At 39.0% G+C, this 24076-nt stretch overlaps 1 protein-coding gene across 3 annotated transcripts in view; it reads left to right on the top strand.

The window, feature by feature from the left end:
* Nucleotides 1-6255: 6255 nt before the first annotated feature.
* Nucleotides 6256-24076, top strand: part of OSBPL10 (oxysterol binding protein like 10) — a 113714-nt gene continuing 95893 nt past the window's right edge. For all 3 annotated transcript variants that reach the window (XM_085573233.1, XM_085573234.1, XM_021525868.4), the window contains exon 1: nucleotides 6256-9081. In XM_085573233.1, coding sequence (XP_085429359.1) covers nucleotides 8456-9081 — 626 coding nt within the window. In that variant the 5' untranslated portion in view covers nucleotides 6256-8455. The remainder of the gene's footprint in view (nucleotides 9082-24076) is intronic.

The raw sequence follows: 24076 nt of genomic DNA, 5'->3' as shown, positions 1-24076 counted from the left end.
TCATCAAACAACATGATTTTTCCTTCTGAAACTATATTAAAGTGCAAAAATGCTGTGGTTATGTCAGGAGACTTCTCTTTCTCCCTGGTTTATAAATTTCTTGGCAGTTAACTGCCAGGATTTTGACACGTTTGGTTTGTGTGTAGCCTCTGAAGACTTGATCTAACCTAGCCTTTTTTGGCAAACTCCCCATTATACTCTTAGGCTGACACTGGAGCAGCTCCATCTCCACTGGGATTTCTAAAGGAGACCAGCCACTTTTGTTGCTATCAGAAGTGTTGTCTAAACTTGGTTAGAACAGAGCTTGCTGGCAAAAATAAGGTGATAGCAACTGCCAAAGACATTGCTGTTGTTCTGAATGTGGTGTGGCAGACCTCAGTGTTGTTAGCAAAAATACAAGAATATCTAAACCTCTTTCCAACTGACTGATTCTTTTCTCTGTTTCTGCCCATAAATCCTGTTTTTCCCAGTTAGAAATACAATTCTATGCCCTTCTCTACTAAAAATAGTACGAATTTTATTTCTGACATGAAGGAATCTGGGATTAAATTAGTATGGGCTGTGTTTTCCCATAATAAGACCCTATTCTAGTTTATGAAGCACATGCTGTGTATGAGCTTATTTATAGCTTTTAGATGATGATTTTGTTTGAGGAGTTTTCTTAAAAAAAAAAAAAAAAAAAAAGCAGTGCATGATCTTTTGAAGACCTTTCCTATTCCATTTGATATTTATACTGAAACCTCAGATCCTTTCTACTTGTTTTTCATTAAGCATTTTGAATTGAAAATTCTATGGAGATCATGTTTGGTCAGAGAAAATTTTTATTGAGACCATTCAAAGCTTTGTTATATTATTTGTATAAATTTTCATTTCTGATGGCAGTTTCAAATATTTGTGAGATGATTTTAGACATCCAATGCCTGTCTTCTCAGTCAGGGTTTGACCTCTCCTGATCAGGATTTCAAGGTCCCCCAGAATTGTTTCATATTTTCCCCCAATAGTATAGTAAGATTAAATATTTTTCCTTAATTTAATACAAATGGGATGTCAGAAAAATAAATTAAATATCTCCAGCCTCCTGTGTAGCTTATAAAGTAGGAAGAAAATTGTCTGTGTGTGCAAACTCTTAGATTCTTCCTCTCATTGTCATTTCAGGTTGCTAGCATGTGGAGACTGTTCTATCACCTTTCATAGCTTTAATGCTACAGCATTTTCTGAATGTATAGCCCTATTTTTAGGCTGTAACACAGGATAGTAGGGAGAAGTTTATGGCTGATTGAAGCTGGCAGAGCTCAAAGTTTAGAATGTCTGTATTTGTGGAACTGCAGCTAAGGAGTGCCTGTTTCAGGCATCCTCTACGGAAAAGGCCAAGGTCAGGAAAAATGAAACTGAAAAATGGCTGCTTCCTGAACTTGTACTATGCTTATTCTGAAAATTTAGTACTTGTTTCTACCTTTGAAATAATGGCAAATGCTCTTATATCCAGCCAAGTATGAATGCACATTCTATTTTGCAGAATAGGCTCTCAAAAGTCAAAGATCAAAGCTGACAGCTGAGTTTTAGAAACCAGAGGGACAGAATCATAATTCAGCTCTTTGCATATTTGAGGTTATCTCCATTGGATACTTCTGTCAAGGATGAGTATGACATGAGAGAGTGAGCATTACAAGCAAATTCACCAGAGAAGAGGGAGAAAAAAATATGCTTGTCTTTTTCTGTCCAGCAGCCAGAAGAGGGCTGGATAAATGATCTTGTCAGGCTTTTATATGCCCCAGTTTATACTGTTCATCAGAAGATAACAGTATATGTTGTGGGATCCTGTTGAACATAATGTTGCTTATCTGTTATATCAGCTTTAAACCTACAGACCAGATTTGCATGAGGTGGGCAATATGCAGCACATCTCTTTTATGTTTTGTTTTGTTTGTGTTTTTTAAAGCTAATCTAGTTATTGTAATATGTAAGAAAATGTTGGTTTATGTGTGTTTCACAAGATATTATAATTTGTCTGTTATCAGCCAAACTTAAAATCACTCTATGGTGAACCCTGGGAAAAAAGATGTCATCCACAGCTTGGGATAATTACACACCTCACATATTCTACAGTTAATTAAAGTATGACCCCCAAAACTATAAACCCCCAAACTGTAACAAAACCCCAAGCTTTACTGCCTTTTACTCCCTTTTACGTCCTTATTGACTGGTTTTTATTGGTAGGAGCTAAAATTTAGAACCGTGTGGTAAAATATATTTCAGTAGTTTATTGAGTTTACATGAGATTTATTTTGATAGTAAAAAGCAGTTAAAATATAGGTGTCATGACTTGCTCTAAAGGTCTTCATTTTTTGTGTATTTAAAGTACTCATAAAGAACTAGGAAATCTGTGTAAGTCTGCACAGCTTCCAAAATATTGCTTGAAAAATGGAGTGAACATTATGATTGTTTTAATACAAGGTTCTGCAGCTTCAGGAAGTGTTTCAAACAGACTCTGTCATTTGTCATGTCTATATATTTTAATCCCACATATTGAAATAAATGAGTGTGCTTAATGCAGATTTGTTAGTAAAAAAGGAGGCAGTTATGTTGCATTAGAAACTTGTATTTGTTTTAATTAGGTTTCTGTAGATGAATCTGCTTGCAGAATGGAGACTGAAATTAGTAATCAAAAGTAGTTTCTGCATAAGTAGTTGTTGGAAAAATTTATTGACTGAACTTTCCCTCCTTTTCTCAGTGCCAAAAATCTTAAATATCCGTGTTTTGCTTTTGATTTCTAGTGCATAGTTCTTTCCTTTTATTTTTTTAACTGTCATCCTATTGTGTGCTGGATTCTAACATTACCTAAAGAGTATTTTTAAAAATGGTGGGAGTGAAATAGAGCCCTGCTGTAGGTAATGGGCTTAGAGACCAGTCTAATTTGAATGAGACTTGTTTTTAATCTGTAATATATTGCTTGCTGATATCAAGCAACTACACAAATTGCTGTTGGTGGAGTGAGAGGCCAGAACCCAAGTGGCATAAACTAGCATTATTTTATCAATAAATATGCACTCTGCAGCATAAATGCTCTATAGCAATACTTTTTGGATGTGCAAATATCATTGCACATCCAAATCATTGCATGTTTCGCAGTTTAGTCATAAGATTACAGGTGCATAGAAATCTCATCTAGAAAGCTGGGTGTTATTACACTGATATATGGCCTCATGCCTTATAAATAATAAATTTGAAATATGACAGATTCCATTGGAACCACTCAGCTCTCAAAAAAAAGTGGGATAAAAGAGAGCTTTAGCGCTGGTTTGAGATATGAGAGCAACACTGAGTACCCTCAGTTTGGTCTTGGATCTGAATTTGACCTTTAGTGGGCTGGTATACTTTTCAAATCCCTAAATGTTTAACCACAGAATTAGAAAAAGAGGCAGTAAAAAGGCCTGCAGACTGTTAAGATTTGGTATATTGACATTTATCTGTAATTCACCATCAAACCAAAAAAGGGTTTCTGTTATCCAGCTGGTTATGCTGGATAATCACAGTCTTTTCTTCTGGCCTCAGCATATTAATTAATTTATTTTGAAGAACTGTATTTGTGACTGCCTATAAAAACTGTTCAAAGATGAGCTGGCACAGAATAAAGCTGTTCTCACTAGCTAAAATACACAATATATAGTGTAAGTGATATTTGTGCTCACTTAGTTTTTTATGGTCACTTAGTTTCTTTATGTACTGGCTTTCTATTTGTTTCCTGTTGCAGTTCAAAGGGTTGATTCTAGCCATGCAGAAAATGCCTTTTGTCATGGTTGTCATACACACCACTTCCTCATGCACATTTAATGACATCCAATGCAAATATATACATAAGAAGCATAATATAAAATAATATTTTCTCCAGCTAACCATCCCAAAGTTTGTATTCCAGAGGATCAGCCATTTTGATCAAGTTTTGTTTCGCTGGTCTAACCTGCATATTACAGAGCAGTGCACAAGCTGGGAGAGTCTAGCTGTGACAGCAGAAGCCTCAGCCCACATGCAATGCCTTGTGGTTGAGTATATTAACCTGCAGGCAAGTCCCTGTTTCCTAGGCTCAATGTTCCTGGCAGTAAAGGTAATTTGGGTGCTCTTTGCCATATGCAATGTCTCTCTTGGCTTTTCCCTTGTGACCAGCTTTGAATTGAGTGAGGTTTAGATGGGTGGTTATGCTGGTGGATGAGAAGCTGCTGACAACAGGATGAAGTGTGGCAAAGCAGCATGTTTGGCATATATTACAGGCTTACATGCACCACAGAAGGAGGATAAGATGGATACTGGCTCAGCAAAACTAAAGCTAAAGTTGGCAGACTGCAGAGTTAGTGGCTATTTCTCTGTGTTCTTAAAATTGTCGAGTGAGAAGTCTGCTACTCATGGATGATGTGCTGGTTAATTCAAAGTAAAACAATTATATAAGAGAGAATATTACAATTCTTGTACTGTGTTATTTAAAAGGCCAGATTAGAGAGTCACTGCTTCTTTTAAACCTTCAAACCAGGAACCTGTGACACTAAATCTAAGGACATGCTTCACACTGTTCCACCTGCTGCATTCACTCTCTTCCAGTTGCTGTGGACAATTGGGAAGCCTTAGTGACAGTAGGCTTGGTGCAGGTGTTACCATGGCATGAGATGAACTTTAGGGAGAATGTTCCAGTCATTCTGGTGCTGACACCTATAGACAGTGGGGAAAGAAGTGCACAGTGGTATGTTTTTGCCGTAAGTATTATCTATAGTTTAGTGACAGATTAACTTAGTGTCCAAAGCTCATGCAGAATGAAACAGTGTCTCAGAAGGACTTTGTAGGGCAAGAAAGAAGAGATGGTAAAGCTGAGCAAGCCTTGGGGCATTTCCAGGTTCAATACTTGAATGTGGGCTGGGCAGAAATAGTTTCTGTAGACCATATACCTGAATTCCTCCATATAATTGTGATGGTGGGAAGTTGTGTGGAAATCTGGTGGTGGAAGGAGATAAAAAGAAATTGGAAATTGGAAAGTAATTTGAGAAAATTGTTTACTAGGAGAGTGTTAAAATGGTAGAGAAACTCAAACGAAAGTGTCCAGGAAATGTGAGTTAGCAAATGGATTATAAGCTAACTTTGTTCTAGAAGCTAAAACTGTGTAGTTTAGCAAAGTGCAGAAAAAGGTCTGTTTCCTGGTTAGAGAAAAGAGTACTGAATTTGTTATCTTACTGGATATTTTTCTTTCTAAAAGGTGGGATAAATAATGAGTTATTTTGATTAATTTGTATTCTTAATAAAAGAAGCAAAATATTGGTTTCGTCAGAGAGTGAAAATAACATTCTAAAGGAGGAATGTAACATAGCAGCTGTGTTACCTTGGAAACAGTGTGAACCTTCATCATTCAGGTAGCATTAATAAATAGGTAATTAAGAATACTTGTAACAAGGCATACATCATGTGGTATTGCATCAGACTAAGTCAGTGTGTATTACCCTGAACTCTAGCTCTACTTGGACCAACCATTAGCTAGTAAAATAAATATAGGTTCAGTCATTTTAAAGACCGTTAATAACTTAAAACAAATGAGGTTAGGATCTCACTCAAGATTTCTGTGAAAGGTTGTCCAGCTCTGCTAGGCTGCAATATGTACAAATTAGGAAGGGAAAGGGGATGAGAAGAATGACACATTCTTTTGCTTCAATACAATATAAAAGTTGCAAACTGTGTCAATGTTTAACTCAACCACACTGGTTGACCAAGAAGTACAAGTTGACCTTAGAATATGAAAAGCTATACTATAGGTTAAACCAAAAGTCTTTCTAGTCCAGCACTGGTAGGCCTTCAGAGAAAGACTAAGAACAGGGAAGGGATTAATTAATCAATAAAGTAAAAACAGTCTTTGAGGAGTCAGGGGTTTAGAGCCTTTCTGAACTTCAAATACACTCAAAATACTTTGGTGAACCTTGTTTAATGGTTTTTCAAGCACAATTGCTTCTTAAATCCTTCTAGGTATTTAGCATACACAACCATCTCCATAAGAATGAGTTTTATGAGTGTAAATATGTGAGAAAGTAGTTTCTTGTGCTTTTTAAAAACCAGTTGGCTTATAGTTTTGTTTCATGAGAAACAGTGAAGAATAACTTCTATTAACCTGAATATAATTTTATATATTGGTTGCTTCTTTTTCAACTGAAAACCCTGCTCAGTGAACTCTCTTCATATAAAAGCTGGGATCTACATTTTTTCTTTCTACTCTGTCCTTTTTGAAGGAATATTATAAATGCAGAGTTGTATAGATAGTGGCTGTACTATGGATTTATATAGCAGCAAGCTGTTATTTCTGTTTTTCCTAATGAGCTTATCACAGCTGTTTGTTTGATTACCCTTGAACACTGACTGAGATGGAGTTTTCAGAGGACTATTTAAAATGTCTCCAAGATCTCTTGCCTGAGAGGCTATAGCTAATTTATAGATCATCATGCCTGCATAGTAAAAGCTTTTTTTCTCACCATGTGCTTTATTTTGGCTTCTAGCAAGATTAAATTTCAGATGCCATTTTATCAGTGATTTAGTCACTACTGTGATATCCTTCTGCTATTTTTTCCCATTTGATTTTAGTTTTAACTATAAGCAAATGAAGAGATTCTGATTTAAGAAGATACTGAACAACACAGAACCCAACTCATGGTGGTTTCCCTCTGTTTGAGAATTGCCCATTTATCTCTGTGCTCCATTTCCCATCTAGTAACTAGTTATAACCTACAAGAGGACTTATGTTAAAATATCACAGCAATCCTTCTAGCAGCAGTGAAGCGTGTTTTATGATTTGGCAAAACTCTCCAAGGGCATAATATACTTACAGCCTGTTACTCCATTTATTTCAGAAACTTCATGATAAGTGCACCACTGCTACTTGGGTTTTATTGTACAGAAATGTATGGAGAGGCTTCTCTATTCTTGTGTAACGTCACTTTCTTTTCCTGACAAATTCCTTCCAATGAATTCTGTGGAAGGCAGAAAATATTGCATTCATTACCTATAATGTAGAACATACACATTTAATGTGTTGAAGTTGCTGATGTGGTTGACACAGTTTATTAAAACATGTTGTTCCACAATTTTGGCCTGTCATTGTAGCATTATGAAGATAAGTGAAGGGGTCTCATCCTTACCTCCACCAAGCAGGATCTGAGCTTCCCAAAGGAGCATTCCTTCTTCATTCAAATGTTTCCTGAAAACTGTGGTCATCAAAAGTAGAGTTGAGTCTAAGAAAGAGGATTTTCATATTGTAGTAATGGAGTTTCTTTCCATAGTAAACAATGATTTGGGAATTTTATACAAACATCTCAAGTAACAGATGCAGAAAAATAGTTACTCTAAAATATTTTATTTTAAAAATATTTAAGTTCTTAATCTTTGTACCTCAAGAGTTGAGTGTTATATGTCCCACCCATGAAATATTAAAATTCAAGGCTGCAGAACCTTAGTATTTAACTACAATGTGAGAAGTTTAACCATCCAAAATTCAGGATCAAGTTGTCCAATATTTCAGCTACCCAACCACAACACCTATGGTAGGATTTTCCACAGAGAAAACTGGGAGAATCTAAGTTAGGATCCCTCCTCTCTGTGCTGATTTATATGGGGAATCCATCTATGTGTGGATTTGGATAGTTTGAGTATCTTCTAAGGTGCAGAGCAGAAGGCGCACGTGATACTCTATGCTCAAAATATCTCTAGTACAAGGGATTGTTAAAACTTTCCACAGGGTTAAAGCACAAAAGCTAAGGCTCAGTCTATACTTTTCAAAAACTCTAGAGTCTCCTCTACATTTCAGGTCTACAGTTTCAAAATAACAATAAGAATAGTTACATCTCTGGTATGCTGGGAAGATACACATTGTAACATAACTGAAGCACTTGTTTAAGACATCAAGGACGGCCACTGAAGTGACTGTACAGCATCTGCTTAACTTGTTATGGTGATCTTGAGGTTACATCCTCTCCTTTCAGGAGGTGTGGACTTACAGTATTTTTTTGTCAAGTCTGGATGAATGACATGACTGACGCGGTATGTTGATACACACTACCTGCTGTGGCTTGAGCAAGAATACTGTGTTCCTGAGTGCTGGGCACAGCACCAAGCACACGAGTGCGGGCACAACTGCGCTGCTGGTGTGGTGTACCACGGACAGTCACCTCCTCGGTGGCGACGGGGCACAGCTTGTGCAAGCGTCAGCCGCGTGCTTCGCGACTCGGGCAGCGCGCTGTCCGCCGCTGTCCGGGTGAGCGCCTGTCATGTGGCGGGCGCGTCACGGGGGCGCGGTGCGGCGGCCGGGGCCGGAGGCGGTCTCAGCGTGCGCTCTGCCCCCGCCACACGCGTGGGTCTGCACGCCTGCCCCACACCCGGGCACCGTGTCCTTCGGGGTCACTCCCCGTGTCGCACGGCGTGTGTGCCGGCCGCGGGCACCATGCAGTCGGCGTGCGTGCTGTGCCTCTCCCCGTTCGCCCTGTGCCTCCGCGTGTGTGTGTGCGGCCCCCGCCCCTGCGCGGCCCCCGCCGCAGCGGCGCCCTGCCCCTGGCTCGGGCGGGCGGGACCCCGCGGGGGCGCGGGGCACCGACCGCCGCCCAGCTCCCCGCAACGCCCGGCGAGGAGGAGGCGGCGCGGCGGTTCACTCGCCCGCCGCGGCCCAGCCCCTTCTCCCCCGGGCGCCGCCCCTCTCCGCGCCTGTGAGTCAGGGCTTTGCCGGGCACGGGCGGCAGCCGGGGCCGGAGCGGACGGGCAGCCTCCGCCGCGGGGCTCCATGGAGAAAGCGGCGGGCGAAGGCGGCGGCAGCAACAGCAGCAGCCGCAGCAGCAGCCGCCCCACGTCGGCGGGCTCGTCCCCCTCGTCCTCCTCCGCCAGCCGCGGGCTCCCGGGCCGGGCGGCGGCCGCGGGCAGGCTGGATGGAGGCGGGGGCGGCGGCAGCAGCAGCCCCGGCTCGGCGGCGGCCAGCCCGGGGGGCGCGCAGGCGCCCGGCGGCGGCAGGCGGCGGGAGCCGGTGCTGGAAGGGACGCTCAGCAAATACACCAACCTCCTGCAGGGCTGGCAGAGCAGGTAAAGCGCCGGCCCGGCCCCCGGCGGCGCTGCGGGGCCGCGTCCTCGCCCCCGGCAGCCCCCAAGATGGTGCCCGGGCAACCGGCGCTGCCGCCCGACCCGACCCCAGCCCTCCCCGGCCGCCGCGTCCCGAGGCCGGGCTCCGTTCCCCTCTGTGCCCGCTCTCCTTCCTTTTGTTTGACTTGTTTATTTTCCCAGCCGAGTTTGGCATAAGGGCGGGCGGGGAGGTGGCCCGGCGCAGGGTCGGAGCGGTGTCCCCCGGCGCGGCCGGCGCAGGTGCGGGCGGGGGCAGGGGAGGGCTGAGGCTGCACATGCTGCTGTCTCTGCATGACAGGGCTCCGCTTTTAAGCTCCTTTTTCTATCACGTTAGTCTTCGTCTCCTGTGAAGTTAGCTTGGATAACTAAAGAATGAAAAACTGAGAGCCTCCCAAAATAAATGGGGGGAAATGTCATGCTTGTGATTATTACTATTATTATTTTTTTCGCTATGAGGTGGGACACTGGAAACAGTTGCCTTTGTGTTCAATAAAATAACTTCTTTTGCAATGTCCTACCTGTTTGACAAGTCCTAATTTATGCTGATATGGTGACAGGCCCAGGTCCTGCAATTTGCTGGGTGTGGACAGGCTGACTTGCATTTGTGGAAGTCCCGAGGAAGGTCTGGTTTGGGTCTAGCTGTAGTGCAAAATTTTTACGGAGTTGGAGCCAGACTGTGGAATTAATAGTGCTGTGTTGGGATCTGTTGAAAGCAAAAGGGATTTCCTGTTATGTATTACTTTTTGTTACCCAACTTAGTTGTCTTAATGGATGGACAAAGCTATGTGTCCAAAACATAACTTCTCAATATAAAGCAACACTGTTTAAAGAGAAGAAGATGCTATAGAGAGAACAAGTACAGGACCCGTTATATAGCTCTTTACGGACCTTTAAGAAAACAAACTAAAAAGACTAAAACCTGCTGTTACTTATACTAGGTGATCACAAGCAATAAGAACATGGGAATGGCTGGGATCTTGATGTTCTAACAGTAAATTTAAAGTATTTATTAGTGACAGAGTTGCATAAATGCCAGGGATGCTCTGGTGCTGAATCGTGTGTGGGTAAATCAGTACTAGGACTACTGTAGCAGTACTTCCTGGAGAATTTCAGGAGCTGGTCTAATTCCATACACTGGAGGCCATGCATAGGTGTACCAGCTATAAAATACAAGTTTAGTATGAACTGGAGACACAAATCTCCATTAAGCTTGACTGCTTCAGCAGAGACATGGAGAAGGCCCTTTTGCTGTAATTTGCTTACTGTAGTTCTGTTCTAAATGCACATTAGACTTTCATCTACTTGTTGGCTTATGTAGTCCTCCTGTAGTTTTGTTTAAGAAACAGACACATTTTGATACCTAAAATGTAGGACTGAAATCCATTACTAAAAATTAAAAGCCTCATTACCCCCTTTTTTTCTCCTTTCACCTCCATCTCTTTTTATAGAGACAGTAGCTTCTTTTACTGTGTGTGATTTTAGGGGTTGTAATCTGAAATTGCAAAAGAGAGGTAATTGCTTATAAATCTTTGAGTCTAAAGCTGCCTGTTTTTTGTATTTGGAAACAATTTAATCTTTGATAAGGCTAAGAGCTGGAAATAATGTGCATGATCTGTGCATGTCCATGAAATTTTACCTGAAAACGTGATGGAAAAAAGACAAATGTCACTTAAACAGTTCTACCACAGCACTTGGAAATTAATGTTGGTTTACTTTCAGTGGTCTTTTTTAATAGTGCTTTATTGTGCTTTGTCATTTGCCAGATTTAGGTTCTGTATGTCTGGCTTTTTGAGCAAGTGGTTTATCATGAGGTAGTTTTTAGGATAAGTAACTCTTTTAGTTTGCTCACTTACTCTGCTCTTTTGATGCATGTAGCTGTGGTTTGGGATGTGGAATCTGATACAAGTTCTAAACAGATCAGTTGAAACTTGAGGCTCACAGATGTTGACCTTACTATATAATGTTTAATAAATGAGTAGTGATCCACAGGTTTGAGCATGGTTGTCCATTTGGCCTTCTGGATATTTGTTATGGAATGTGTTTACCGTGAATTGGAGCTCATTCTGTAACAGTCTGTAACTGATTTCGTAGCTGGCACTTGCAGCATATTTGTTAGCAGACACATTAGTTTTGCATTTACTTCATTTGAAAAAACACAAGATTGTTCAACTGCATGATCAATACACCCAGATGGCATGAAGATAAATAAAATGGAAAAATAAAGTGAAAACTGATAGAGTTCACTTATCGTGGATTTGGAATGTTCTTCTTTAAAGCTCCTTATCCATTAGCCTAAATAATTTAAATGTAGTTAATGTTAGCTCTTGCCGTGTGGTATTGAAGTTGAAAGGCTTTCCTAGGTTATCCAACACTTAGTGTGCAGAGTAGCCTTTACAAGTCTGAAGCAATTACTGTAATTTGAATTATAATAAAGTAGTGTCACTTCGAAATAAATGTTCCTTTACAGGCATATGCAAGATAGTCTGATTTTGGATGAGGGAACTGAATATGATTACTGAAGCATAACACTTCGTTTATAAGCATTAACTGAAGTAATTGAAGGCCTCAAAATCAGTCAATCTGGATAGCTGCATTACTTCTTATTTTGAGAATTTTCACGTGTTTGTTGTTTGTTACAAAAGAAATCCATTTGTTCTGCTCTAGCAGGTCAGGAACAACCTGATCTGGAAATGAGTGAGGCGATTCCTCACCTTTATGACGAGCAGAAGGAAAGGGTGGTTTCTTGTTTTGAGGCAGTTCGTGGTGTGAGAAAGGTGTCGAGGGGCCTGGGCATTTGCAGTGTCTCCACTTGAGTCTGTGATTTTCTGTGGATTTATTCAGATATGGATACAGAGAGTGGAGCTTAATCTGAAACAGACTCTTTGACACAAGATCACTTGTGTCTGGTCTGAGTCAGTAGGGCATCTGGCTGTCTTTACTATGAAATTACAAGTAATTGTATTCTCAATTGAAGTACTGTTACAAATAATTTCTGTTGGGATTTACTTGTTACATGTGTATGGGAGGGTAGAGCTTGTATTTTAAGCAGGAATTTTGTGGATTTGATGGACAAATATGTGTCTGCAGTGTCATGTCATGCATGACCTATTTTTCATTAATTAATTCAAAATTATTGAAATACTTATTGCCTGTGACATTACTATCCTGTCTTTTGAGTAGACTGGCAAAATGTAAAAAATCTTAAAACCCCCATTTGCCCAAGGTAATGGTGTCTGCATCCCCCTCGCAGCTTTTTCCCTGAAAATACTTAGTACTTGCAGGGTTTTATACTGCAAGCATGTATCAAGTCCTGGATCATCTGCATTTGAGCTGGGACTTAAATCTGGGTTTGTAACAACAATAAATGGAGCCATAGCTGACGGATATTGTCAGTTTTCTGAGCTGTACTGCTCTGTGTAAGTTGTTCTGTAAGCCAAGTGTTTTTTTAAACATTATTTTGGCCTACTCCTGTTTCCTCTCTCAGTTGGGAAATGTATTGTGTTACCAGCCTGCATGAATCATGCCTCACTTCTTGTGCTTGGGCACCACCAGACTTCTTTTGAGGATTAGCTGCATTCCCTGTAGGTCAACAAGAAGTGTACTTTGGGGCAGTCTGGGGATTTTTTGCACTCAGGATCTTTATCAGGCTCTCCAATGCTGTGATGTAATCTCTTTTCTTGTGTAGTTGCACAGAGCAGTTGCAGTCTGATTCCTACCACAACAGAAAGACCCTTTCTTACTACCAGTATCCCAAGCAGCAGTAGCCATCAGATTTTAGTGTTACTTTAGCAGCTGATTTCACTGGCTCCCAGAGCTTGTGCTGCTCTGACTGCAGCTGTTACAGGAGAGTTTTCTATTTATGCTGACAAAATGTGTCAATAGTGTATTCTGCTGTAGCACAAAAATCTGTGTGCAACTTTTTTTTTTTTTTTGTATTTATATGTATATTCTGGAGAAACAGATTGTGACCCCCTAGAAGAATTGACAAAGGTATCTTCAAACACAGTAATAACCTCCCTCTCCCTCTTTCTGAATCAGCTAAGTAGTCTTTCATAGAATTTTGTGATTGACACAACTGCTTGTAGTGTTTTGGGGTAGTTAGCATCTCTACTTGCTAATATTCTTCAGGATAGTATATACTGTATATAATACTATATATAGTATTCTTCAATGGTACAAGTCAAGTTGTTTGAGCAATTAATTGAGGCATCTTTCAAGTATAAAAAAATTGTATATGGGTATTGAACAAACTATATGACTATAGTATACCTGTATAACTGCTGGGGGGGAAATCTGTCCTAGAGAAATAAACTGTGTTTTTTTAGTATAAAAATAAGCCAAACTCCTAATAAGCCATATTAGCCATATTAAATAGGCTAACAGTAAGACAGTATCTGAGAAGGAGAAAATAGCTACACACGTTTGCAAAATTTGCTGAAATGGTTTTTTTTTTTTTTGTGTTCTCACTGGAATTGGATTAGCACCAACTCCTCCACTGTGTATTTTTTCATCTTAGTGTGATTCTGTGGCATGTCTGTCCAGGGCTTTGTGTAGTGTTGTAACACCCTCCAGGATTTATTTGCAGAGTCTGTGAACAGGGAGACTCCCTTTTAAGGAGCTGGAGATATACAATATATTTTGTTTCTTCTGTTGTTCTGCATCTCCTGCTTGAATTTTGGAGCCTTGCTTATAATTGGTTAGGAATTGTGTAAACTTTAGAATTTCAAGGTGTTTTTAAACTATATTGCTAATATTCTATTAAAGATTTTACTTGGAAAATAGATTTTGCTGGAAACTGTGTTGTCCCTTCACTTGTAGGCTCTATTTGTAGTAGGGAGGCAATGTGAAAAGGAAGAAATCTACTTAAACCCAATTTACTTTAGTTCTCTGGAGTAAATGATGTTTTCTGTGCTAAACACTCAGTAGCTGCATATTTTACATTATTTAAATCAAGATGTATGACATTAATCTTAAATAAACTTGGAATTTAAAATGCCAAAAGGTCAGTTATTAGTAAATTCTGTTTTGGATTAAGGCACTAATCTGTTTTCTTGATCCTAAAATCTATGTAGCAAAAATAATCACATTGAAATGTAAGCTTTCTTTTTTCTTCTTCTCCTTCCTTCACTTTTTGCTGTTGAAACTTTTCCCCCTTAAGTATAATTAATGCTCACTTAAAAAACAAATGAAAGTAAAAAGAAATAAATCAGTCTTTTAAAATGTATATCCCTAGTTTCTTTGTAGGAAAATTTAAGTTAACGTATAGCTTCTCTTTGTTTAGTTAGTGTCTGATTAAACCTAACTGGTTTAAATGATTGGCTGGTTGATTAGTTTGTATAGCTTTTACTGTTGCCTCTAAACCATCTCTGTTGGGAGAGTGGAGAAGATGTTTCAAACAGCAAAGTCAGAGTAAGAATTTTAACAAGGTAAGAGAGAGGCTGAGAAATCCATCATTCTTTGCCCTTCAGTAGTGCTTGCAGGGAACATTTGGAAGAAGACAACTTTGAACCTCAGGCTAAAATTGAAAAGGAAGGTCTTATGGTTAAGGAATTGGTTTGCATTGTGGGGGTGTGGATTCTGGTTGGAGAATTGCCATGGACATTTCTCTTGTCCCCAGGCAGGTAGCCCAAGCTCTTTGTTCCTCAGCTGCTTGTGTCACATGGTGTTGGGGCTGCTTATGCCTATGCAGAGGATAAATTCATATAATGGATAATAACCTAATGCAGAAGATGCTTGATGATAATGTAGGAAAAATCTGTTTGAAACAGGTGAGACTTGGGCATTTTCACTCGGGCAGTATATTTGGGATTTGTGAGTGCTCTTCAGAGCTGAGCAGCAGTCTTGTACCAGAGGGAATGAAGTGACAGTCAAAATAGTGTGGTCTTCCTTTCACCCAGATGTCACACTTTGCTCTCAGGCAGTGCAGAGAAGTGGCAGTTGGCACTAGCACTGAAACAGGCACTTGCCCTTCTCTGGATTTTGTTATTACTGGCTAATTTTGCTGCTAGCTTTTTCAGTGTGGATTTCTGTGCTTAGCAAGGCAGTGGTAAGTGTAGTTAGAGGGAGCACACATGCAATTGCTGGCCCATTTAAAAAGCCCCGCCAATTTATGAATATGGATTTTGTTAATGTAGGAGAAGTGACACTAGGTTGTTAAACTAAGTAATGTGCCTGGAATAATTTTATAACTATATAAGTATTCAAAAGTTTTTCCCAGTCATTTCATATTTAAAACCAATTGTTCAGTAAGAAACTATTTGGTCTTCAGCTTCACCTAATACTCTTTGTTCTTTAGGATATATTTAAAAGACTGAACTTTCTAAGTGAAAAGCTTGCTAATATTTGCCATAATGGTGGCTATTTAATGTACAGCTATATTTTTAAAGTATGTATTATAATGAATGATGGAAAAAAAGTAATGAATTTGGTTCATGGAAAAATGCAGTTTATTTCCATATAATAAACTAATACAACTGTATTTGCAAGTATCCCAACATTGTGCTTTAGATCTTGAAGGCTTTTGTGGATCTCTTCCTGAGATGTTTGATTACTTTTTGGAACGTAATCCAGAGAGACAAAGTTTGCTTAGTACTTAACTGTTGCATATAAAAATGTTGCTGTAAATACTGTCTAAATGCTGCTGCATTTCACTTTCCAAGACGGAATTTAATTTGTAGGTAATTTAAAGCTAAAGAATGGAGATACTTAACTACTCAGTTGTATAGCCATAGTATTTGCCACGGTTTCTGTTGTGTTTAGACTTGGGTTTCTCTTTGGATATTGATCTGAGGATTTATCTTCTGGTGATAGAAGTTTCTTCATCATAGCCATGGGAACAATTTGTCCAGAGTTAATCACTACTTAAAAAAACTGCCTGTTGTACTTAGTGTATATCAGCCTTTAACTCTTTAGTGAATCTCATGATGTTGAGTGCTTATGTTTTATCTATGTTTGGAGTATCTAGACCAATGGAGTTTTCTTGCTGCAAGTCAGCTCTCCCAGCAAATTAGTAATTTATGATAGTCCTGATAGTTCTTCAGCGTTTCAAAGTTTTTATTTACATGGGACACTAGAACTGTGTACATATTCATTTGTAGTTGCACTTAGGATCAAATACAAGGCTAATGCATTCTGTTTGCTCCAACTCAATATATATTCCCTGCTATTAGCTTTTTAGGTCTTTGTGGGTTATGTTTTACAAATTAGGTTATTAGTTTTGCCTCCTAAGTTTAATTGTTAGTCTGATTACAGGCAACACCGAAACCTCATGTTTTTTGGTGCTGCTTGGGTTCTCCAGATAGGTATCTTCATGCCCACACTCTTGTCATTTTCTATTTACTTAAGCTACTACATCCTGGTGCTTGTTTTGCCATTTTCTCCTGTACACTACTTGATCCAGGAACATATGGTATAGCATTATCCAAGTGAGTGCCAGAAGTGTCAAAATGAAGGGTAGCACTTCACTACCTTTTTTTATTTTTTGTCTGGGAAGGTGTTGGGAAGGATTGCTGTAGTAGCTGTCAACCTGCAGACTGCTCTCTCCACAGTTAGCATGTTTTTTCATATCCCCAGTGATCTTTCTTGGGCTTTCTCATGGTGCATGCAGGCCCTGGTTTTTGAAGGGGGGGGAAATAGCAGTTAATTATTTTTTTAGGAAGACAATAATTTTAAAATATCGTTGAGGAAAGTTATTAGTAGTTGGAAGAACTATTTGACCAAAATAATCAGTAGGTTTTCCTTACCCTGATTTTTTTATGAGTAATTTCTTTTCCAGGTGAATCCTGTATCTTGTAACTATGACTTTTTTGTCACTAGAGATATAATTTTATTTTGACAGTATTGGAAAGCATGATGTTGGCTGATGATAGCCTATTTTCATATCATCACCAATCTTTATGGAAATTTTTTCCTCCCATGTAGGTCATTGCTAAGTGCTCCAAAGCCAAGTACTGATTTCCAGAATACCCTATTAGAAATACATTCACTCAAATAGCCTCATTTAGTTATATTTTGAGGCTAGCTCAATCTTTTAACTTTTTTTGGTGCATTTGAAGTATAATTTTCTGTGGTTTGGGTGCTTGCCCATTGTTTTTGGTGAAAAGTAGCTGTATCCACCTTTTTTTTGTCATTCACTATATGCATGGTGTAACCTAACAATTTTGTTGGTGGTGTTTTTTTGTTAAAATTGCAGTGAAATTTGGAGTATGAGTCTTCAAAATAAAAGGGATACACTGATGTGTAATACTAATTGCTAAATGCTTGGTGCTTGTTTAGGACCTTCCTGCAGGCTAAATGGGCTGCTGCTGGTTATCAGGATTTGTAGGTGCCTGAAGATGTACTTGACTGAAAAGATTTTAGGTGGTCAGTTGAATGCTTCTAAGTTGAAATCCCTAAATTGCTATTTTTATTGTACTTCTGAGCAAGTTACTACTGCAAGTTGATGTATCAAGTACATATTTCTCAGTGACTGAGAAAATGGCTTTTTTCAACTGCACAGCCATTCAGGGGTTATCTGTTCCAGGGTTAAGACCTGTGCCTTATATAGTGTGCCTTTAGTCAGGTTTACAAGATTTTTTATAAAATTAAATTGATGTTTATTTGATTTTCTTGAGAGTGGACTTGGGGCACAGTCAAAAATAGCAGTGAGACAGGAAGTACATAAATGTAAGGTGGGGCTAGAAGCTTATAAAGCTTCAGTGTTTACCTAATATACAGAATTGTGACCCAGACTCCACTTACAGCTATGTTGGTTGCTACACACACACTGTGAGAAAGTCTGTACACTGCAGCTGGAGAAAGATGTGTGTGTTTTTCCAGCTTTGGAATATGGAGAAAATCATCCTAGTAAAAGGACACTTGTTTAAGCAAATGCAGGCAAGACCAGGCATTCTGCTATTTGTGTGCTTGAATTTATGATATGGAAAAAGAGAGGAGGGAAGAAGAGAGGAAAAGGCTTATTTGTTGTCTGCTGCCATTATTTGGAGTTGTGTCAAGTTTCTGTGTAGTGCTTTTATCATGGTGATATGAGGAAAATAATGAACTTAATAATGAAGAAGGTACCAGGGTGTAGACAAATTAACTTTATCCCAGCCCAAACCAGCACAGTGGAGGAACAAAACAGGTTATTCACTGCTGCAAGCATCAAGCATTTGGCATTTTTGGTTGGGTGGTTCCTTTGGTTTTGGTGTGGTTTTTTTGGTTGTTTTTTAGCTGAAAGGTTTGCCTTTCATATCATAAAGTGTAGTGTGGGTTTTGTCTTTACTTTCTTTGCTTCTCTGCTTTTCTCCTGTTTTATCTTACCAGCTTAGTGAGCTTTGTTTTTCATTGTGTGAGTGTATCAAAATTCATCCTATTTTTATTATGCAGGTAGAAGGAAGGGATAGCTTGGCAATAGAAAAGGGAGGAAAGAAAAGAATAGAATGGCTGGAGAGTTTTAGAAAAGGAGTTAAAGCGTCTGGAGGATGGACTGATGACAGCAAAGCACACTGTAGTGAAAGGATGAGAGGGAATAGTTTCACAGTGAAATAGAGTAGGTTTAAACGAGATGTTGGGAAGAAATTCTTTGCTGTGAGACTGACAAGGCACTGGCACAGGTTACCCAGAGAAGCTGTAGATATTCCATTCCTGAAAGTGTTCAAGGCCAAGTTGGATGGGGCTTTGAACAACCTGCTCTAGTGAAAGGTGTCCCTGCTGATGGCAGGGGGTTGGAACTGGATGATCTTTAAGGTCCCTTCAAACCAAAACCATTCTGTGTAAGGGAAGAAACGGGTGAGACAGAAGTAGATGCTCAGCTGAGGACAGCAGAAGGCTAGACCTTTACTTCTTTAGAAAGAAAGTCTGGAAGTTGTAAAGCATGAATTCAGAATGAAGTCTTGAATACCCAAGTGAGAGAATTTGCTCTTATTTATGCATTTAATACTGCCATTAAGAATGGCACACAAGAAGAAGTGAGTAAAATAGTGTTTTTTAAATTGCAGAAGGTGTAGTGAGGATTTTTCTGGTTTTGCTTTCTTCCCTTTGCCATCTTCTGTAGCAGAGCTAATTTCAGGTAAGTAGAGGACTGATGTGAATAGCAGTCAGAGGAAGCTACTGACAGTATCCACCTGGATATATATTAATGTGCCAGACTTCTTTATATGGGAATTCAAGCATCTGTGATGATTAAACTATTTTCTTCCTTAAGGTTGTAAGTATTGCTTTTTTTCCATTTTTTTTTCCAATTTTTTATTGGAACACTAATGATCTGGATTTTTGTAGAACAGTATTTCTAGAAAAAATAATATATGTGTACAAAGCAGCAGCCTGATGTATAAAGATATTCAGAAGTTATGTTTACTCTCCAATGTAAATACTCTTTCTTCAGAAGGATCAAGGCTAATGCTCTGCACATCTTGCAACATGTTGTTGAAACCACCCTCTTATGGGTTCTGTGGCCTCTATACATATGTTTCATAGAGACAGTGTTGACAAGATACTTGTTAAACATTGCTGCATATTAGCTGACAGGATAAAGACCAAACATAGAAACTTAAATTTCTCATTTCAATCAATGAAATATTAGTCATAAGAGTAAAGGCAAGGGAAAAAAATATTTGATTGTGAAGTATTGGCACAGAAAGTTGAAAAGTTCCAGCTATTCTGAGATGATGTAAGAAAGGTCTGGTTTCTGCAAAACTTTGTTTGAACAAGCTGGGTGCAGAAGAGCTGGAACGAAATTAGCATGCTGATCTTGTCAAGATTCTTTGTATATCGTATTTTCTCCCATATGATGTGTAAAGAAAATACTTCATTGGATATGTTCATTCTTCCCCACTGGGAACTTTTTAGACTGTGGATAAAAAGAAAAATTTCAAATACTAAGAAGAATGAACAGAAGGGAAGAAATAAAATTGAGAACTTCAGAAATTGCCAGAGTAAGACCTTAACTTGCCTTTTGCTTCTTTTTTCTTTTGTGTGTTTATCTCCCTATATATAAGAAGTATATGCAGTTCACAAAAACGGCATTAGTATAACATAGGTGAGTTCTCAGCCCCTTCTATATGGCAATGAAATGAATATTTCTTGTCCAACAGGTTTTGCCAGTGAAATAATATTTTAAATGAAACTTACAGTTGGGAGAAATGCCAACATTCATGTGGTTCAAGTTTGAGAATCTAGGTAATAAATTATCTGCATTTTGAAAGTGAAAATAACAGCTCCTATAACCATTGCATTAACAAATTTAAAACTAGATGTTTTATTCCATCAACTTGCATGAAATTTATTGTTGAAATGGATGTGTTCAGAAGGAGTTTGCCTGCTAGAAAATATCTAGTATTTCATGTATTCACTTAGAATATATCATAATACTTTGTATCTAGAACAGCTATAAAGAATATACCCTCAATTAAATGTAAGAAGTACAGAGTGGAATAGAGGAATAAAGAATTGGCTTATGGACTGCTGTCTCCTGGCATCATGTATGTATCTTTTTCTTTGACCTTTAATATTTTTGTTTTCCTTTCGCTGGTGGCAATCAGATCTTCTTACTATGAGTATCTTCCACATAAATTACATGAGTAATGTAGATGTGCCTACAAGCCAAAAATAGCTAAATGAATGTGAGGCAGGTATCAGAAAGCCAGATTCTTGAATACAGAAAATTTGTATAGGCATTTTAACTGGTGACCTAGATTGATGAAGATAAGCACACTTCTGATAAAATGTGTTTCAAACGATTTCTCTTTTTTGTTAGAAATGGTAAAGGAAAAAGAAAAAAATTGCACCCACAAGCTTACATTTTTGTCAGTATTGCAGTGTATTACTCAATAAAAATAAAATACCAAAACTGGTTTGTAGCACAATTGTTTTATTGCTTAAACTTTTAACACTGTATTTCAGTGTGATAGTGTCTTCTTAAGAACCCCAAAGTTTTTAAAAGTTTTTATATTTCATCTGAAAACACCAAAGGTACTTCACAAAATTTGAAGCATCAGATGTGATGCTTAACATTCTGAGGTTAGAGTAAGAGAGGCTGGATCTCTGACCACAAATTTCCTCATTAAATGATTGCTAGATTCTAAATATATATTGTTTTTCTTTTCTTGGTATAATGGCAAGGTCTAAAAATGACTCTCATTGATTTAATACAAGATGGTTTTCAAATCTAAACATTAATTTTTCAGTTTACAGGAAGATTATTGTTTATTGAAGTCTTATTCCTTGATGTTTTTAGCTACAGACTAGAAAGTAACAGTGAAGAGTTTCTATCTCCTGGCAATGATTCTTGCTGAGGACAGGGCATTGCAAAACAAGGATGAACTCTGAAGGTCTGGCAAAGAAGTTGGTGAACTGTGATACAACCTCAGTAGAACTCTGCTGACTCAAGGCAGCTAATTGAAAATTTATGCAATAATATCCATCGATAGGATGTGGTTATGCTTTGAACCTCATTGGATTGCATTATTGTAAGACAGTACAGTCAGTATCGTTCTTTGACGGGTTCTTGTTCTTAAAAAATTGACTTCAACAGAGGAGCTTCTGAATATTGAAAAATTTGAACTTGAAATCTAATGGATCCAAAAACAAACTGGGAGTAGTCTTGAATATATTGGAAATCTTTCTGTCATTTTAAAAGCATAAATGAAATGCTTACCAGTCCTTAACATAACATGTACTGAGCAAAAAAAAAAAAAAGAAAAATAATCTTACATACTATGGCCATCTTTATTCATACAGTTACTTCCTTTTGTAGATCACTATGTAAAATTCAGTTTTTAAAAAATTAACTGTCTAACCATGTTGTACTTCCCTGTCTACCCTTTTGTTGCCAGTACCTCTGTTCTCTTTTGTTTTTTCAAGCTATTTTGAGCATCCTAAGGCATTTTTGTGATTCCATATTGTGTTTGTAAAAACTACAGTTGTAATTGATGCTGATACAAATCCTGTCCACTTACAGCTGTGTATACATTTAATATTTACCAGGCATCATACAGTATGTCTGCAATTGTTCCACACCCAGTATGGAATGCAGTTTACTATGCCTAGTGAAGTCATCATCAGGGAGATAGTACAAGGGATCTGGAGGCTGCTGATAAAATGTGTAGCTCATATTTTTCTTTTCTATTCCTTCTTTTCTCTCTGTTTCTCTCTGGGAGGCCCCTTTAATCCAAACATGCTATTGAGGCTTATTTCAGAATTATCTCTTCTCCTCCCAAATTGCACTTGTTAGGGGAAAATTTCCCCTGAAGTGAAAGCTGGGGAACCTGATCTGGGAGTAGTTCTGTCTAGCTGTGTCTCTTTGCTCCTGGATGAGAAAGATACAGCCAGAGACTGGAACACCAGAAACTTCTAATTCCTTGTTTTTCTTATGTCATTAAATATCGTGCTAACAGGGCTGCTAGTTTTCTCCCTAGTTGTTACATGTTGATAGTAAAAACCCTAGTGAAAATGTAATTATGCTGGGAAAAGTGCTGGAACTCTTATCCTTCTTTTCTAATTAAGATACTAATGACTTGATAGTCATAAGAAGCTGTGAGAACATCCAGTATCTTAAAGCAGAGCTCACAAATGTGGGAATGGGTTGCAGTGAGCAGTTGATAACCTGTGGGTTGTGACGGCCACATTCATCTGCTCTGTCCTTGCTGGGGCTGAAAGTGCTAGTTAGCTTGTGCAGCTTTCTGGTAATCCAGTGCTTTCCCAGCCTTTATGTCCTGGCATGCCCCGTGCTCCTTAGGGGGTGTGGGCAGGTGAATCCCTCATTCCCTGATGCTTGGGAGTGTTTTGCCATGGTGGTTTGTGCTGGCTGCCCTCAGCACTGCCCTGGTGCACTCAGCACTGCATGGCTGGGGTTCATCTGTGCCTCTGAGCTCGCTGGTGAGAGCTTCAGCTGTACTGAGCTCATTCACAGCCCCTGGGCCCAAAGGATAGGTGGCAGGCATGGCACGGCTTGCTTCATTCAGTGCTTTAAATGCTGTTGGCCAAAGGAAATCCTGTGACAGATAATGTAATTTTGCTGTGCTGTGAACCAAAAGGCTGGCAGATCATTCAAATGCATCTCAGGGTTTCCTGTAGCACACTGTGCTCCTGTCTGTGAGGGAGAAGTATTGGAAGTGTCTCCCTGTGCTTTGACCTTTCGTAGAGGAGCCAGATGACTGAAAGCTGGTGGGAAGCTTAGGTGGCTGCTCCTTGGGCACAGGGTTTCTCGTGAAAATCCCTGCAAGAAACTGGATGAGCTGCAGAAATAGCTGTAATGTCTAAGCAGACTGGAGCAGCTTACAGCTGCTCATCAGTTAGGTTCTTTTCTCTATGCTAGTTTTTAAATTGAGGAATTTTAAATTAAGAAGAACTGATCAGCTGCCAGCTATAGTCTTGTTCCTTGAGTTGAGCAAACAGGTTGGCAGTGCAATATTAAGCTTTTCTGCAGGATCAGATAAATGATACAAGTAAGTCTGCCTGTCCTTCTTTCCATGTTCTAAGGATCTCTCTCCCATTTATTTGATCTTGCTTTTTGATACCATGAAAACAAATGTAGGGGCAGTAGTGCTAATAGAAGATGGACTGAGAAGAAGAAAACATTTGAAAGTAAGGAAATCAGATATGAAAATATTACAGGTGCTAAAAATTAGAGGTAGATGAGCTATGACCTCAAGTTCCAGAGAAGAGGCATGATGCTTTTTGTAGGTTTTATTCCCGTTGAGCTTGAAAATTTTTTTCAAAAGTGGCACTTGAACAGATTGAGCTCAAGAGGTGGAAATAGGTGTCTCAACTGAGGGAGCTGGAAAGCTTAGTGGAACTGTCACTAGTAATAGAGAAAGCAGCTGGTATAGGCAAAAATATAGTGCAGTTTCTCACAGATATTTTTTACTTGGGATGGTGTCAGGACATCAGGAACAGATACCTGAGAGACTGAAAATACCTACTCTGAGCTCTTATGTTGAGTTTTAACTTTCATTGAATAATTCCCTCAACTGGATTTAAT

Source organism: Lonchura striata, chromosome 2 (genome assembly GCF_050655825.1).
Source record: "Lonchura striata isolate lonStrDom1 chromosome 2, ASM5065582v1, whole genome shotgun sequence".
Taxonomy (NCBI): Eukaryota; Metazoa; Chordata; class Aves; order Passeriformes; family Estrildidae; genus Lonchura; species Lonchura striata.
The sequence above is the reverse complement of the archived record's forward strand: the minus strand, read 5'-3'. Positions and strand labels throughout refer to the sequence as shown.